Raw genomic sequence first — 19,721 nt, forward strand, 5'->3', positions numbered from 1 at the left:
TCTGAAGCTAATAAAAGCTCAGTCAAGAATAGATTACGTCTCTAGTTAAGTCCAATCTAAGTTGCTGGGGTTCTATTCGAAATTAAATTTAAGAAATTTATAAAAACAGTGAGTAGTTTCTTCAATACAAACATAATTTAAAACAGTTATTTCAGAGATAACTCTTCCTCTGGAATATGTACATAAAACTTAGAAATATGTAGATATCTGAGGATGTAAGTCATCCCTTCATACACTTTTAGGAAACATTCGATTTAAATAATGTAAAGATAACCTACGAAGTGATCTAATAGAACTTCTAAACATTGCTCTTAAAAGCATAAAATAAAATCATGTAATATTTGTTATTTCAATATGAGTATCTACACGATTCTTAAATACTTCAAATAGAAATATTGGGCCTTGCCAAATGGCTAATGCTAATAAAAAGAGTATAAAAAGAGTTTTAAAAAAGTACAAAATAGACTGAATAATATGGTCACAAAGTATTATGTCTGCCTCCCTATCACTACATACACCGTTCAACAAAATTGATATGGTGTGTGGCAAAGATTACAATGGACATGTAGGTAAGAAATGAATTACAAAGTGACAGTGAGTGAATGAAACTTTTGAGACATGTGATTATGATCCAATGCTGACAATTACTAAAATAAGGTGATGAGAGTGGAAACAACTAAAGATGTATACATAACCAATACAGTATAACTGTAGAATTTTCTTTTAAATATTTCAGTTTCCTTTTTACCAGCAACGGTTTATCTGGACTAGACATACAGTGGTGTTGGCTCCGAATTTGAGTTTTCAGCATTAAGCCTAAAAACATTTACAATTACAATCACAAACACAAAGTACATCCATGCTCCAGAAGGATTCGAACCCGCGACTATAGCAACAGTAGGAGGGCCGTCCTATCGCCTTAACCACAACGCCAACGAAGCCGGCTGTAGAAAATTATATTGCAGAGTGTGGTAGATTTATCTGCTTAGATATGCGTGTAAATGTTCAGAATTATACATGAGCATTGGGTTAGAATGTATGAAAGGATGAATACTAACTGTTTTGCAGATATGGCAAATGCATTAGGAAGAATATAGTGATTAAATATAATTTTATGAAGATAAATCTCCACAGGTAGTAACAAGAGAAATACACTAAAATCAAAATGACTTTATAAGGAAACGCAGCAATGAGGAAACAAGAACTAAACGTAAAAAGGTAAATATGTTCTCTAATGAAAGTAGAATACATTTCTTGGACATACAATTGTTAATTAGATGAAGTAGGTGATACCACTGAATAAAAATGCGCCTAAAACTTTATCTCATAGGAGGTCTGGAATAGTTCAATGTAAAAATATTATTGTGGCACCAACACTACAAAATATTGTGGCTGTACAATTAACTCTAGTTTAAGTCATTTGATAATATACGTATTAGTTGTATTATAATGTTAAAATAAATTGTATTTGGATTATTATTAAAATGTTATTAGATGACGTGAGTGTACTGTTTTATTGGATAGATATGGATATTTATGGACATACCAAGATAGGCCATTCCTCTGGCAATTTGCGTACACCAATTCAGCATGATTTTGGAACCAATTTTATCATGGTTCTTCCTGACGAAGTCGAGCAAACAACCCAAAGGCATCAGCTGAGTGATGAGCATCATTTGCGATGTCATACAAACGGCGAGAAGCTTGAGCAGATTCGGGTGATCGACGCTGGCCATGATGTAAGCTTCGGAAAGAAACTCCTTGCTATTATTTGCTGACGTATCGTTCCTAAGTACTTTAATGGCGACCGGTATCTTGACGGGACTCTCTCCGTTGAATAACCAGATCCCTTTGTAGACGACGCCAAAGGCACCATAACCTAGTGTGTTTCCTTTACGGATTTCAGTTTCCTTGATGATTCTCAGATGTGCTACGTTCGGCGAAATGTTGCTGCAAACAGAAAAAAATGCTATTTATGACGGGTGACTGAATTTTAACGATTATTTCCTTACCTCGGTCTCAATAACTCGTTATCATCGACATCGGACAGTGCCATAGTCACTTTTTTAAGGGCGTTTTCCTTGAATTTCTCTTTTCTCTGACGTATCCAGATACAGATGGCAAACAGCACGATGAATACAGAAATAATGACTACACTAATACTGATGATGACATTCGTTTGGACCTTTTGAGACATGAAGGGTATATTTTCCGGTTTATCGGAGCAGTAGGTGTCAGATTTTTCAAAGAAAGATCGATGCGGATATTCCGGTGGACAAGTAGACACGCACCTAAAACAAGAACAGTGGTTAAATATCAATTTTCTTTGTTACTACCTAAACATCATACCTGAACGTATTATTTGGGTCGATGTATCCGTCGCTGTACAGTTTGTAGTTCTGGCAGGCGTTGCAGTTTTCTGGTCCCGGTCCGCGACATCCTTTACATTCCGGGTGGCAGGCGATACATACATGAGTGGCGATATCCGGATAGAAATCCGTCGTACATTCGTCCTCGCACAATTCGCCGTTCTTAAAGTGAGTGCACTCTTGGCAGACGTTGACGTGGAAACCGTAGCCGTTACATTTCTTGCATCGGGGATGGCACTTCCTGCAGATTGCCTTCCCGGCCATGCTCCTCAGCTGGGACTCTTCTTGAACTTGAGGACCGACCCATTCCACGAAATATCCGTCTGGGCAAGGGTCATTGATGTGCAGGCATACATCCACGGTAGCGTTTTCGTTCATGATAGCTCGTTCACAGGAATTACAACCATTTGCACCGAGAATATTTAATGGGCCAGTACATCTGAAATATTTAATAATTAGAAAAACTCCTTTATATTACTTTAGGTAAACACATAGACTGATAAGTACCAGATGTGACAAAGAAATCGCGTTTTTTTTTGTTCAAAATTGACTTTATTCATGAACGTAATCTCTATTAGGAGCCACACAGTCATTCCAGCGTCGCTCTAACCTTTCAATACCACTTTTGTAGAACGATTTCTCATCTTTTGCATCAAAATAGGCTTATCACCAGTTGCTGTCCACTCAGATGGCGATCGTTTTAATTCTGGGGTAAAGTGATGGATCCATGATTCGTCCATTTTCACATATCGACGCAAAAATTCCGGTTTGTTACGTTTAAATATGGCCAAGACCTACTCAAAATCATCAATAGGTCCTTGTTTTTGGTCAACAGTTGCGAATGCGCCACCCACTTTGAACAGAGCTTTCTCATAGTCAAATGATCATACGATATAAAACCAACACGTTCTTTACGATGCTAGCTAACTCATGCTGCTAAGAGGAGAAGTAAAAAAAAACTAAGCAATGATCAAATTTAAGAATGTATAAGAGAACTTAATACTTAAATATAGTAAAACATGTTTTAGGCATGTATATGGTTTAAACCTTTTTTGTGTTGTTACTATCCACTATGTAAAATGAAAATATTGGTCGCCCTGTTACAGACATTTGCATCAGTATTTTCAAACTATCATTCCAACTGACGATTTTGCCATTACTGGATAACTAGAGTTATTATCCGCACTTATCAATTTTCTTGCCCACTGTTATAGAATTGTTACTGTTATTAGTATTTATACTTAATTTTCTTTTCTTAATTTTCTTTCGTTCAATATTCTACCACATTCCATGGTTATTCTATTCAGAATACTCACTTACTTCAATTCTATAGAAGTTCTATAGAAGTACAATTTTTAAAATTATTATTTCAAATACAGTCACACAGTACAATCATTATCCACGAATCGGTTTTGATCTTTTTATCTTTCCCTTGGTAGTATAAAATCAATTTTTAAACTGTGAAATAAAATAAATAATCCAAATAAAATCGAAGCCCGTTAAAAATGCAATCGTTGCAATGCGGAAATGATGGTTAGGAAACAGTAAGTTACGTCATGTTTCATAGGGATTCTGATTGATGATTAACTTGAAATTTTGTATTTTTATTTCTGGTAAAAATTTTATTTTCCCGATTTTAATTTTAAAATAAATGTATTCATAATATACGTAGTGATAGTAGATTGCTATAAATGAGTATTTTTGTAATTCTATATTACAATGGCCTATGATTATATCTATATCTATATCGATATATATATATATATATATATATATATATATATATATATATATATATATATATATATATATATATATATACCCATGAATAGGAATTATCATACAAATAGTATTATATTAACTTACCCCTCAATACATGTACTATGACAAGGTTTGCAAATACCATTTTCGACATATTTGTTGGTAGGACATTTTTCTACGCAAAATGGACCATCTTTAAAGTTCTTGCAGGTGGTACAATTATCTGGACCAGGGCCACTGCACGAGGAGCCGCATTGTTCGTGACATGGCTTACAGTCTTTATTACCAGCTTCATATATACTATAACAAAACAAATATTACTTCAATAAATTCTCGAAATAAAGACACGACAATAACGTACCCCGGTTCGACACTGCAGTTCTGTAAACATTTACTTCCAAGCCTGAAATTTCCACAAGAGAGGCACTGGTCTGGTCCAGGTCCCCAGCAACCATCCCGACTGCACTGTTCATCGCAAACAAGCCCCTTAGACAGACAAACCGTCGGATCTCCGTTATTGGATAACATCAGCGAGTTCTCCCGGCTTTTCCTGATCTTGTTCCAGTTGATACCTTCTGCCAAACAGAGATGTTTGTTCTCCAGAATGGCCACGGTTCCCATGGTGATGGTCTTTAGCGATTTCAGTTCCAGAGACTGCAGGGACGTCTTGACGATGTACAAAGACGAGGAGTATTCGTGCAGTACCCGACCACTGATAACCTCCAGATTGCGAAAATACGAGAGATTCTTGAAATCTTTATGGTACGCCTGGACGTTCAGAAACCCAGTGATTTCCTTGAGAGTGTGAAACACCTCCAGGCTATCTGGGTGCATTTCCTCGTATCTCTCGCCGAATGTGTAATTGGGAAAGACGTGTTGGAAGCTCTTGAAGCTATTTTCGAGTATGTTGAGGTAGCCTTCGATGACGGTACAGCCCCGGAAGGATTCGATGTTGCCCGAGTGAACTATGGTGTCCCCGAGGCAGGTTTTCGGACAGGGTCCGTCGCAGAGGACGCATTCTCCGCTCTGGGCTTTCTTGTTCGCCGGACAGGCTCTCACACAAGCCCCGTTATCTTTGAGGAGGTGCTCGGGACATTTCTTGACGCACGTGGCTCCGTAAGCGTACTTTCCGTGAGGATTTACATCCCAGGAATAGGTGACGGGATTGTAAATCTGCATAGGAGGACAGTCGTTGGTACAAACGCCATCGTCGTAAAAATTCCGGCAGGCGATGCAGTCGCTTACGGTAGGACCCGTACATCCACCAGCACAGAACAAGTGACAACATTCCCGGGGTTTGGGCCCGAAGCATCGTCCTTCCGCGCATTGAGGACTACAGGTGGTTTTCGAGAATTGCTGGCAGTTATCCTTACCATCGCCCCAACAACCTGCCCTACAGTCATTGTGACAAGGCGTGCAAGATCGTTCGCCCGAAGTAAAATTATAGACGTAGTTGTACTTCCCTTTCGGATCCGACATGATCTCCTTCCAGTCGATCGTCTTTATGTGGCACAAATTGTAATTGTTAATTATACCGACGCTGCCGCGTAAAATATCCCTCAGAGCCGGCATCTCCACCGAGTACATTTGATTCAGCGTCACCGCCAAGGCGTATTCACCGTCCTCCATGCTCATCTTGAACAGCGTCCGACCACGGATGATCTGGAGCCTCGGCAACACAATCCTCTTAATATCCACGTGGGAGATCAGAACGTAACCCGTCACCTCTCGGATATACTGCAAGAAACTGAGATCCAGATTCGCGTCGTGCAACCAGGTCAGTTCCAGGTTCCCGTCCACGTACGTGCAGTTCGTGAATCGATCCTTCAGGTTCCGGTAGTGGTGATCCCGATTGGAGGGTACCGACATCCTTCCGTTGGTGCCAATACATACTGAAACGAAAATAAATCGATTAATTCCTCGAACCAATACGAGAGGAGATCCGTTGCCAACGGCGACGAAGATAGAGACAGAAACAGTAAATAATCCGAGGCCGGGGAATGAAAAAGAAACGAAGATGTGTTTTCGGTTTCGTTTGCTCGGGGTTTGTTTCGGGTTCCTTGAATCAATGTGATAATGTAAACAGCGACTCCGAACATTATCATTTATAAGAGGCACAAAAACGGGCCCGTTGATGAATGGCTTGTTTCTGGTAGTTAGGTGAGATCCTTTAAAAGGTCTACACCGAGAGAAATTGTGAATTGAACTCGATAAACCGATAAAAAGGACGTACAACAATAAATTGGTGATTTTCAGTAATATATGGTATTTCCTCTATCTTCTTATATATAAAATTCTCACGTCACAATGTTCGTTCCTATACTCCTCCGAAAGGGCTTGATAGATTTTTATGAAATTTTTTATGCATATTCAGTAGGTCTGAGAAATGGTTACTACATATTTTTCAAACTCTTAAGTGATAAAGGGTGTTAACCCCAATTTTTTTAAATATTTTTTTTATTATGTGGTATTAGAAAATACATATAGCCCTAATTTTTCACTTTTCTATCGCCAACCCCTGCTTTTTAAGATATTTTGAGTTTTTGAGCTCACTGGATTTGCCTAGCATGCCACCGCATAGCTTACAATTGAAGGTTGGATCCCCAAATGTTTTGCTTCGTAATTTGAATCCGCCACGGCTGTGCAAAGGTACGCGCTTAGTCATTAAAAAATTAATGAAAAACCTTATCCAAACCGCCATTTTAAATGGCACGTTTCGAGGTGAAGATATATTAATACCACGAATACCTATTACATCCACAGATGTGCCAATTCAATTTAAGCGTATTCAATTTCCGATTAGATTGGCATTTGCACTGACTATTAATAAATCCTAAGGCCAAACAATGTCTGTGGATTAGATTTGAGCACATCATGTTTTTCACACGGACAATTATACGTTGCATGCTCTCGAGTGGGTAAACCAACAAGTTTATTTGTATTAGCTAAAGACAGGCTAATAAAAATATTGTTCACGCTGTAGCATTAAGAGATTAATGAGTTAATGATATAAATAATTATTACTTAAATTAAATTAGAATAAATTTTAAAAAATAATATTTGGTGTTTTGTTATTTTTATATTCCTTCATCGTTCACAGGGCTCCGTGCCTTTTTCAATCATATACCACATCCTTACACGCTTCCAATAAGTTAGTTTTTTTTCTACACTAGAAATTCTCTAGAAATTATTTACATGGCAAAACGACGTTTGCCGGGTCAGCTAGTAAATAAGTATAACAGTAAATAAATAAAGCTACAAGCATATATAAAATACTATAAAAATGTGTACAAGATGAAAATAAGTTTTGTTTTGAACTAAATTTTTTTAAATGTTTTAAAGTCTCCTTTTTGCCAACTATAAGTTTATCCGGACTGGACCTACAGTTTAACGTGGGCTCCGAACCTCGGTCCTCGGCATTAAACCTACCGACTGGCCAGTGACCAATTTAAAATATTGAAGTTACAATAGGTTCCTCTTTGTGGATTCCTTAGTTGGGAATGTAGAACTAGTTCGAGAACGCTTTGATGTCCTTTGTTCACCTGGTTAGATGCTTCAAGTTTAAAAACTTGGACATTTCTACATTGACACGGTAAGAAGATTGGTTTCCTTATAATAATAGCTATGACGATTCATGTCATGCTTCATGCATTACAAAATTGTATTTGGATAATGCAGTAAATACAGTGAAATCAGTGAATTTTTGGGAATTAATTATTTGAAGTCTTCCTTTTGGTATGCGCCCTTCATTAAAGTTTAACATCACATACATAGACTGGTCTGGTGTAATCCAAGAATTATAATACTTCGATATTGACATGAGAACGGAGGTTCTCTTCATATCTCCTTGAGATTCTCTTGGTTTCCTGAATGACAATCGGTATCTGAAAATTTCGATAGAAGCATCTGGGTGCACCTACAATACTTCTCAGGACTTGTGTCCGTTCCGAAAACTTGGATTTATATTATTTTTCACGAAATATCCCCATAACTGAATTCCGTATGTCAATCTAGGTTTCAATGCTTTCCTGTATATTAGCAAATTTATTATGTACTGATAATTGTATCTTTTTTTTTCATATATTTGAACTCTATTTCTTTCATTTCCTTTTTTATATGTACCTCCCAGCAGAACTTTGCATAAAGATTTATTCCAAGATACTTACTTTGTTACTATATGCACAAGCAGGAATTAATATCATCAGCAAATATAGCCATGGTGATATTTTCAATTTGTAGTATATCACATATATAGCTAACGAATTGGTCACAATACACCTTCTTTAACTTCTTTTATTGTAGAGCAGACTTCCTCTTTTTTGACTGAAGTATTCTAGCCGTAATGTAAGATTTTTATGGTTCAGAGTGTTATTTCGGTAATATTTTCTGTCGCTTATGAACAAGACCGTCGTGTCATTACCTTATCGAAGATTTGTGATACGATTTATAGTTGAACATATTTTTTACCAATATATAGACTTATTCTTTTTTCTTTATAAACCCAAACTCTAGCCCAGTATCTGGCGAATATCCAATAATTACATATTCCACCGTTTCATCTTGATTGCAAAGTCTTCATTTTCTATAATTCATAACCTTCTCAATCTCAGATTGCAACACATTAGTTTGTAATACTCTTAAGATGAATATGCTAAGTATCTGAGATTTTCCCATGTTAAAGATATATCATAGTAAAAAAATAAGACATAAATGATCCTGATATAGGAATAAATAAAATATATATAACACAGATATGTCTTTCGGTGTAGATAAAATGTATATAACGCTTTTAATATTTGATAAATAGATTCGACGTTTCGCGAGGAATTGACGCCGATTGGCGAAGAGCCGCGAAAAAAAATTGGTCCACACTCTAACAGCTTACAGAAGAGGTTTTTGTCACACCCCAGCGTCCGTAGCTCGTTTGTCTGTCGGTTTATCAAGATCGGGTCGATTTTTATATAGCGCAACACCCTCATCAACAAGTGAATATATTGTTCCAAATGTATTTCGAACGTGCTCGTGCGCTTTCTGGTTTCAGATTACCAGTCGTTCGATTAAATACACGACAAAGGTTCGTGTTCTATGCGACTGTTGATGTCTCTGGGCAATAATACCAAATACAATCTTTATAATAACTAGTAATTGTGCTGTAGTTGAAATTCGACTAAAATATATTAAATTAATCATGTTTTTTCTGATAATAGAGTAAAATAACTTAAAAATGATATGTTACCAAAACTTTTTCAAAGAATAAAATGTTATATAGTCACATATCTTATTTCATTAAACACCTTAATATTTATCATTGCTTTAAAATGTTTACAAATGAAAATTATGTAGTTAGTTTCATTTTAAATCCTGCATATTTTTATTACTTCATATATACATATACTACATATATGTATTCATATAGTCCCCATCATTTATCCGTATATCTCACCTAAAATATATATTACAGAACCAATAAATACACCAGGCTGATTGAAAAAATAATTTCTTTACCTAGCTTTTCAAATAAAATTGCATTGTTGAATAATCCACCGTATAAGAGTTGGACCTGGCAACACATTGGCCTGAACCTCAAATATTATTTAAAACAACTAAAACATTTGTAATATTTATTATTTATTTATAGGAGTGTTATTAGGCACTTCACACAACAAACGCTATCCTTTATTTTATTTTATAATATTTTTAAAAACACTTTAGCCTCAGTGAGATTCGATCCTAAGACGTTATTGTCAGCGAGCCAAACTCTTAACCCGCTGGGATTGTTTATATATTTTGTATCATCGATCTGAGGGCTACTCCTAGTTGTTTGATTTGGGCGTTTTTCATTTAATAAACATATTAGGCCTAAACATTTTTCTTTCAAACTTCTTCCCCAAATATGTTAATATAATAGAATATTTTGATAATAATAATTCCTCAGACAATAGTATTTCATATTAAACTTTTTTTTCGTATTTTAATTGAACGGGCAGTGTCCGAACTGTCGCCCGTTCAAATTAATTTGTAACGTAAAAGAATGACGGCCATATGCAATAGAAAGAGGCCAAAGCGTTTTTAAAGCTACAAGTGTTACATAGTACCCGAGTAGTAACCAACCGGTTCGCCCACCATTTTAGCCGTCGACCGAAAGCACCAAACATTAAACTATTTTGTTTCCAAATGCCACAGTCGAGTTATTATCATGACATTTGGGTTCCGATCACATTTGCCGTCTGTCCCTCTCGCGATCTCGAAAAATAATCGGATTCAATGAGAACAAGCAGTCGGTATTTAATTCTTATTGCCATACAATGGTCTCGATGCTGGAGAGAAAAAAACGACCGCTCTTGGTGTGGTATATCTCACATGCATCTTGGTCTGTGACAGACACCGGGTTCATAAAATAATTATTTTATTAATGAGGCATTGTTATTGGGTAAAAAGACGAACTGGAACTCGACGGCGAAAAATAAACTAGTCTTTTAACAAGAAGAAGATCAATAATTGCTATGAAAAACGGATTATGCTTTGTATACTTCGACCAGATCATACATCGTGAACATATCTAGCTAAAATGCATTAAAACATTGTTTAAAAAATATTGTTTTTAGTAATAACTCTCAATTTTCATAAATTTAAACGGTTTTTACAAAAAAATAATTTTAAAATGTATTTATTTGTAATGTCGATACCCCATATTACGTGTCCAACAAACTGATGCAGCGCTATATCCCTATAAAACCCATAACGAGTGTGATTCGGAGTGTTAGTGCGAAGTACTCTGAAAGACTATTAGTGCATCCCAATGCACTCGCCAAACAGTTAAATGTGCTCGATGACAGTGTAGCGCATGGACTAATTAATTGACACGTATAGTGAGATTTAATAATCTCTAGAATAAGCTAGAATAGTTTTTAGAATAAGTTAGGATAGAATTCAAAATAAGTCATTAGAGTATCTAGAATAAGATTTAGATTATAAGTTGTATAGCAGATCACTTACTGAAGTGATATTTTACATGCCAGGATGGTTATATTATATAACTGAAATCATATAATAATACTTATTGCCCACGGGCACATTGTTGACGTTATAAAAGATTAAAAACCGCCAAAATACAAATACTGTAGCTATTAGAAAACCGAAACTAATATTATTACACATACAAAAATATAGCGATGGTAATTTATTTTGCTAAAATATTTTATCGTATTTGTATTTCTTAACCGAAAATAAATAAAAGCTGATTCATAAATCAATTTAGAATAGAAACAAATGTATCACAATAATCAAATGCAAGCTATAGTTGCACAAGAAACATTTTAAATTAGTGATGTTAGGCAGTATACCGACAGTAGACATTAGCCAGTCCTCATTAGAATAACCAGACTTTCGATTAAATCTAAATACATGTAAATGCAACTTTCATGGATAATTAGTGAATCCTCCTGTATAACAAATGGGTTCCTGTCGTATGCCGGTTAATAAAAAACGATTTTAAAATTAATCTACATTAACGGTCTGTAACCTATACCTGAAATTAAAATAAGTTACCAACGAGACCGAACTCTAGGGTCTTTCTCATAACAATAGGAAGGACGGTCTAGTAATTTAAAATTCTAAGGTTCAAAGAAAAAAGTAAAATGCCTTCTATTATTGTTCGAAAAGGTATATTTATGTCTTCTGTCTTCAGTTAAATGTTCATTGAAAAGTATCAGAATATATTTTATCGGGATATATTGTTACAATTCCATAATATTTTTTTTTATTTATAAATAAAAATATGTCTTAGTGGTCTAAATCTGACTTCGCCTGAAAATTCTACACTCCAATTCTTTAAAATGTTCTTCACTTAATATCGTTCCATCTTTCTTTTAATATCTTTTTCTTATGTTTCTAAGTCTTTCTCAAGGGACTATGCGACGCTTTATATATCTATACTACGCGACCCAACTATATGTACTCAATTCAAATATAGAGAAACAACATACGAAAATGAAGTAAAGAAACCTATTACTCATAGTTCCTATACAATTTACTAATTAAGTTTATTAAAACACGTATTAAAGACGAACAACTGTATAACAATATTTTTATTTTGCGTTTTTCTTTAAACAAATTATATAGTTACAGATATGGTCATTACAATTATGCAAAACAAGGAACGCTATTTGCAAGTATAAGAATGTTGAAAAATACATGCTTACACTTCTTCGAACTGTTTAATAATACGTGCAGGTACTTTTCGTACCAAACAAGTCTTTAATACGTTAAATATTCAACGTTTTCTCGAACAAAATTAATTCCCAATAGCTGAAAACCTATATAAACGAAAATAAATACAAATATAATCAAGACGAGAGGATCTGAGAGATTCTGGTGAAATAAAATACAAAAATAAATAATATCAGGGCAATAAATTAATTTTAAAGGTAATTTTTTTTTAAATCGCATTTTTTTGGATTTGTAACCAATCCAAATCATTGTCGAAGCATGAAACAAAAAATGTTTTCAGTACGTTGAAAATGTCTGAATTTCTACTTAGTAAATCACATTTGTGGGATATTTTACTACTTTACTTCATTTTGAGGAAAAAACAGGTAAAGATAATCGAATACTGCGTGAAAGTAACCGAATACTGTGTGAAACTTATGGTACTCGTGCTCCATCGATTTCAACATGTGAATACTGTTTTGGACGCTTTAAAAGTGTTCATTTTGACACCGAAGATAAAGAGCGTTCAAGACAGACAAGAAAATTTGAAGGCATTACTTGATGAAACTATTAACGGGATCGCTATTGACTATAATTGAAAGGCTTGGACCGAGAAGTGTGCGAAAAACGACTGGAATACGAGCAAATACACAACAATGTTATTCTTCAGCATGACAATGCTCAACCACATGTTGCAAAAACCGGTGAAAACAAACTTGGAAAGTGAAAAGTACTAGGCCATTCGCCATATTCTCCAGACCTTGCTTCTTTTTATTACTACACATGAGGCAAAAGTCCCGATACCATTTTGATTGCCTATAATTTTGCTCAAAGAAAAGATAAGTAAGTTTAGTTTTCATAAAAATTTTATTTAGTCTTTACATTTTTTTTTCGTTATGATTGAAAAATTATGTCGACTAAATGGTGACCGCAAGTCGCTATGCAAATTTTGGGCTCTTTTTAAGGCATTTTTCGTGTCATCCTGCAATACCTGAGGCTAAATTTCTTCAATTTCGTAACGAAAATTGTCTTTAAGATGTTGAATCGTTTGGGGCTTATTCACATAAACTTTTGATTTTAAAAAACCCCATAAGAAAAAGTCTGGTGCTGTTAAATCCGGAGATCTGGCTGGCCATGCTAAATCGCCACTTCGTGAAATTAGTCTTGAATCTGTTCCCCAAAACCGACTGTTTATAAATGTGGCCACTGAGAAGAAAATGGGCTTCATCGCTCATTATCAATTTACACGAACAATCTTCAATTTCATCAGGAGTGCGTTACAGTACTCAACTGGTTGATCAGGATCTCTCGGTAGGAATTTTTGGACTAATTGAATTTTGTACGGAAACATTTTCAAATTAGTTTTCAAAATTTCCCTTAAACTGCGTGCAAAAATGTGCAACTGGGAACTACGTCCCCAAATTGATGTCCCTAGGGACTCTATAACTCTGCAACACTATCACGCACCAGAGCCAAATTTTCAGAGTTACGAGACGACCGTCGTCTTCCAGAACGAGGCCTGTCTTTAACACAATGTCTTAATTTAATACATTATTAACATTAACATTTCAAATTATAAAAAAAAACGTTTAAAACTAATTTATAGGGCTAATATAAGAACATGCATTCAAAGCAAATTATCATTTCAGAGAATATCGAAGAAGTATTTATCTTGCTATACAACATAAATAAAATGGGAAAAAAAACTATAATGGTGATATTTTTCCGACAAAGCGTAGGATGTCGACGTTATATAAGAAGGAAAGAACGAGGAAATGCTGGTATTCAGTGTAATTAGTTACTGAGCAAGGTAATACGCTTGTCATTGAACAGATTTTCTCTCGTATGACCAACATCTTCTTTCTGAGGCAGTTAAAATATCAATATCGAAGAAAAAAACGAGACAAATAACATCGAGTCGGCGATTTATCTGTGTCCGGATGCCGCAAGAAAAACCTCTCGGGTTCGGACGCTCGCGCCGCCATCTTCCATCGTTCCGGAATGCATCAGCGTCGTCGCAAATAAAAACAACTCTCTTAGATAGTGAGATTGCGACTCCATGTATGGCAAGACGGGGATATAAGCCGGCGCCATACCGCCACGGTACTGACTGGTAACGGTACCCGCGAGTCTCGCCCTCCTCGAGCCGCTAGGTGTCGCTCGAACTCCGTCCGATACGGCGAATCGGGCGATCGACATAGACAGGCCGTTAGAATGCTAATTGACATTTTCGACGCTTGTGTGTGCTGCTCGTTGCGATGAATTTCGATGGCTCGATCTGGTGTGGAATCAGAAACCGACGCGTAACATGTAATTCTCACGTAAAGTACTTTTTTGCAGATCGTCAAGGCCGCTGATTGGTCGAAAAACGCTCAAATAAAAATTCTGAAGATAAGCGTGGATTTAATTTAATTGTTATAGATTAGCAAGTGCTACATGTTCGGAAAATATGTATACCATTAGAATATGTTTAGTTCTTTTTTATTCAACATGCATTCTGATTTAGTAAACATCATAATTATCACTTAACAATCCTTGTAGACAAGATATTGGTCATAAATGGAGAAAAATGGAAACTGGAAGAACCTCAAAGGAGTGCAATTCAAAAAGTGATAGAGATAATAATAAAGAACAAAGAGGATAAAAGAAGAAGTAGAGAAAAAGAAAGAAATTGAAGAAAGTAACAAGATAATAGTTAAAAACAAGAAAAACTAAAAGGAATTGAAAGAGTATTAAAAGCGAATAATTAAACGGGTACATTGACGCTGCAAAAGCCGATGCCGTAAAATAAAAAACACCTAAAACAGAACAAAGTAATCTGAAAAGGATGATAATGATGAATAATGATGGCAAACATGAAGGAAATGATAATATATTAATATAGGGAGAAATAGGAACAGGAAAAGGAATGAAGTTAAATAAAAACCAGAGATAAATATTTTTTTATATCAAAATATCTTATATAAAAGTTTAATAGTCTTTCCAATAAAACAGCCAATGCACGTCAATAACACTGTCTAACGTATTGCCAAATGCATTTTATAAAAAAGTAAAATTCCCTTTTAAACTCCGACCATTTTTCTTTCTCATTTTACACTGTGTTACTGTAGTTAAAAGAGACAGAATGGTGTCTGATGCATCCGAACATGTATCAAAATCGGTCTATAAAGTTCAATTTATATAACAACCCTAAACTACAAACCATTGTAGTTGTTTAACTAACTCTAGTTTAAGCCCTTCAATAAATATGCATTAGATATACTTTAATGTTAAAATTAATTATATTTTACAACGTTTTTTTTTAAATTATTTTATTTACATTGATGTTTTGTTATCAGTATCAAAATACCGGAAAACTTAACCTAGAATATATCATCCAAACTACTAACTACTAAAATATTTGACCTCTTATTTTAAAAGTGAAACTAGAAGTAAAAACATAACTCTTAAAATAATAACATCAGTTACAATATATAATATCATCAGCTACAATCTTTATTAATTTCCTTCCTAAAAATCAATTCACCCCATTCACTCACTCACATCCATTAACAAAGAACTGTAGAAAACTTTGTAAAGCAATAAAAAATCGAAAACACGTTAGATATTTTCGATCCGTAATTGTTTCAGAAATTCGAATTTGAAAATTCGATATCGCCCATTCCTACAAAACTGCTCGGAAATGTTGTCGATTGAAAATCTAGACGGCGGGCTTGGTTACCGACCCAAATTGAGAAATATCTTTACGAAATGTTGGCATTACAACAGAGAGAATGTCAAGAAGATTGTGGCTGATGCAGCAAATACGAATAATTGCAAATAAATATATTTATATATTGATAAGTATAGATACTCTTAAGATTAATAGTTTCCCAGAAAGACTCAAATAATATCTATTGGCTCAGTAGCAGTAATTAGTATAATAATTAGAACTTATTATAATTAACATAAAACATTATATTCCGCTCATTAAATCTTCCCTCTATCAAGTCTTGCTATTGATTCCGATATATGACGATTGGGGTGACCAACATTTCATTAGTAGTGAAATAAAAATAGATCGACTTTGTATAACTCCAGAAAATGTTTCTTTTTTCTTAGTTAAATTAAAATGTTACAAGCCTACAGGGAAAACCCACAGTGAATATGTATTGAGGGTTTAATTGAATTGAGGTTATTTTGAATTGCTTAGAATCAGGATACCTAATGAGGCTGACACGAGGTATTTTGTATTAAGTAAAATATATTTGAACACCCGTTAAAATACATTCAACCCGGCTAAATTCCAAAAAGGACTATCTTGAACATAAATTAATATATCCCTATCCCACCAGATAAAATTCTAATATTTGATAAGTTGGGTAAGAATACTTTCTCGGTCATAAAATTGGAATACTTGGAAGAATGTGTTAAAGTACTGAGTCCAATTTATACAGCTGTGGATTACATTCAGGGCCTCAATTGTAACTAGGACAGACTTCTGCTTGATTTAATGTCTGTAAGAACCAGATTAGATTGGCTGCAGGATTGCAATATGAATGGATTTTATAGTTATTGCATCACAACTAAAAGAATGCATAGAAAGAGGATTTTATACGTTTCATCAAGCTATATGATAGTACATTTAAAAATCTAGTAATCATGAAAGAAAATTCTTATTTTACTGATTAATAGGCTGGTTTGGATTAGTTCTATTTACATAACCCTAACATCTGACTATAATGTATAACTTATCTTTTTATATGTTAAATAAAAATAGTTAAAATATCATATTTTGTATATATAGTCTATTCAAAGCTTTCCTGCATACGCCATCAAGATGTTTAATGTATTGCCTGCCGCAATTCATAAATTCGCTTCAGAATCGGACTATATTTTCGTTCCCATTTTATTCTAGTTAAAAAGAGACACAATGCTGTCTAATTAGTTCGAACGCGTAAACGAATGAGCCTGTCAAAGTCGTCCGGTTATCAGACGTATGCAAAATTCTTGAAATAAATAGTGATAAATGGTTATAACTCTAACCTATAAACTATTGTGGCTGTATAATTAATTGTAGTTTTTAGATGTACTATAATGTTAATATAAATTATATTTGATAACATTTCTCTTCCATTATTTTATTTAGATTAGAATGTTGTTGTATGTCAAAGCTAAACTGAACTAAAACTCAGAGTTGATGCGACAACATTGCGACGTTTTGACATCACAAATTTAGATGACGTATATACAAAATAACTTTGAATAGACTATAATATATTTTATGTATTTTTTATTCAATACTACATTATTTATTTTATTTTGTATTAAGCAAAACATGTATTTTGCTCAGTTTTGCTAACTCTGAATGCTATCTATTATTAAATAATTCAGTAATCGAGCTTTAAAAGCAAATATTTGATTAATTTTTTTAACAGAAACTAGTCGTTTGCAACCGGTACATACAGGTAAAACAAAAGCAAATAATTAACGAACAGTTGTAAACAAAACCACAATTATCCAAGCCGGTGGCAAAATAATTTAAATTCGACGACACATCCGTAAGAGTCGAACAACACAAAAAAAACAGACGAAATAACAAAAAAACTCATTAACCTTCTCTCCTTAATTATGGAAACTAATGTTTCAACAAATTCCTATGCGAAACCAGTCAATGGTTCGGAATGGTTCTGCGCATGCCGTTGACACGACTACCTCTACGTTTCCTGTAGCTTACTATTGTTCGACTTTAAAAAAATATATAATAAAATTCACATTAATTACGATGCCACAGCGAGTTATGTCCGCTTATTCGGTGACCCATATATTCGTCTAACCAAAACGTATTTTAAACTATTTTTTGATGTTCTGGCTAACAACAGATGTTGAGGCTTCACATTTGCTACATGAATGCAGATAGATCAGCACATAATTGTAATAAAAATTATGATATAACATATTTCCTGACAGCAGAGTTCATAAATTTTATAATATATTTTGATTCATGACATCATTCTTCATACCAATCTGCTCAAAATAACAGTGAACTCACGTCAATGTATTGCCATAGACAAGTTTAATGTATTGCCTATCGTAATTTGTGAATTCGTTTTAAAATCCGACAATATTTTCATTCTCAACTTACTGGAGTTAAAAAGAAAACCAGAATCAACCAAGAAATGTCGTCCGGTTGTCAAATATGTGCTAACTTCTTCAAAACGTTAGTAATAATAATTCTAGTTTTGGCGCTGTGCTTGCATTGTCCGTCTTCATACGATAAAATATATGAAATATATAAAAGCAGTGAGTATTTCTTTCAATATAAACATAATTTAATACAATTGTGTCAGAGGAACCTGTCAGTCTGGAAAGTATCTATAGATAACATTGAGATATGCAGCTTTTTGGGAGATATAGAGTATCCCTTCAGATATTGTTTCAAACATAAGATTTAAATGGTGTAAAGATAACCAATGAAGAGGTCTAATGGAGCTCTCAGACATTTAGAGCTATAGACATATATCAATAGTTCGTTGCAGATGTATTGTTCTTCATACTGAACACAAGAATGGCTTTATTTTTGGCGTAGAGTTAATATTTTTAATTTTAAGATCTTTTCTGACAAAAAAAGGACAGAGATAAGAGCGTAAGATATACTAGAGATTTTACCACGCCGTTTTCAGGCAAAAAATCCGACGTCAAAGCCCCATACTTGTACCTGACAACCCCCAGAAAAGGTCACTCTATTATCAAGTGCTCAGGTTCACGACTCTCGCCCTATTGTTACCGTATTCTTCTTGAAATTTGGTAAGTTATACCTTTTATTTTTCACAACGTGAAACTATAGAAAGCCGAAAGGCACCTGTAGATTATATAGCTGCGGGCATCAGTTCAGAAATAATATCGACCGAACAGTTCTTCGATTTTGGGAAACGTTTTTTCTTACGTAGATATCGAATTTCAACCAACTAGAAAGTGATTATATCAACGAACAGGTAAGTTGAGAGCTTCAACATTGTACAATAACAATTAGCAAAATGCAATATCAATGATTATTAGGTGTGGTACTTAATAACCAAGGCCTAATAAAATCACTAATATAATAAATTATAAATCAGGGTTACAAGTAATTTTGAATATTAACAGAAATAAGTCCTGTTTAAATAAATATTTTAAATAATAAAACGTGTAACCGGAAAAAGTTAACCGACTTCAAAAAATAAATCTCTAAAAATTAAAAAATAATCATACTTATGTTTTGAACACAATTTTTTTTTAAATAAAATATTATATACATATTCATCGTTATATCATCGTTGTAATAACTAAATAAAAATAAACAAAAACCTTATTTAACCTATCTACTACACATATTTTATATTCTACTATATACACACAATTTAG

The 19,721-nt window shown here is 34.3% G+C and overlaps 1 protein-coding gene across 3 annotated transcripts in view; it reads right to left on the reverse strand.

The window, feature by feature from the left end:
• Egfr (Epidermal growth factor receptor) overlaps positions 1-19,721 on the reverse strand; it is a 178,162-nt gene that overhangs the window by 2,995 nt on the left and 155,446 nt on the right. For all 3 annotated transcript variants that reach the window (XM_076407790.1, XM_076407792.1, XM_076407789.1), the window contains 5 exons: positions 4,492-6,022; positions 4,236-4,430; positions 2,350-2,808; positions 2,013-2,291; positions 1,547-1,950 (listed from right to left, as the gene is read on the reverse strand). In XM_076407790.1, the coding sequence (XP_076263905.1) occupies positions 1,547-1,950; positions 2,013-2,291; positions 2,350-2,808; positions 4,236-4,430; positions 4,492-6,022 (2,868 nt within the window). The remainder of the gene's footprint in view (positions 1-1,546; positions 1,951-2,012; positions 2,292-2,349; positions 2,809-4,235; positions 4,431-4,491; positions 6,023-19,721) is intronic.

This window comes from Rhynchophorus ferrugineus, unplaced genomic scaffold (assembly GCF_030347505.1).
Source record: "Rhynchophorus ferrugineus isolate W39M unplaced genomic scaffold, kcgeb_rfMv2 rfM6, whole genome shotgun sequence".
NCBI lineage: Eukaryota > Metazoa > Arthropoda > Insecta > Coleoptera > Curculionidae > Rhynchophorus > Rhynchophorus ferrugineus.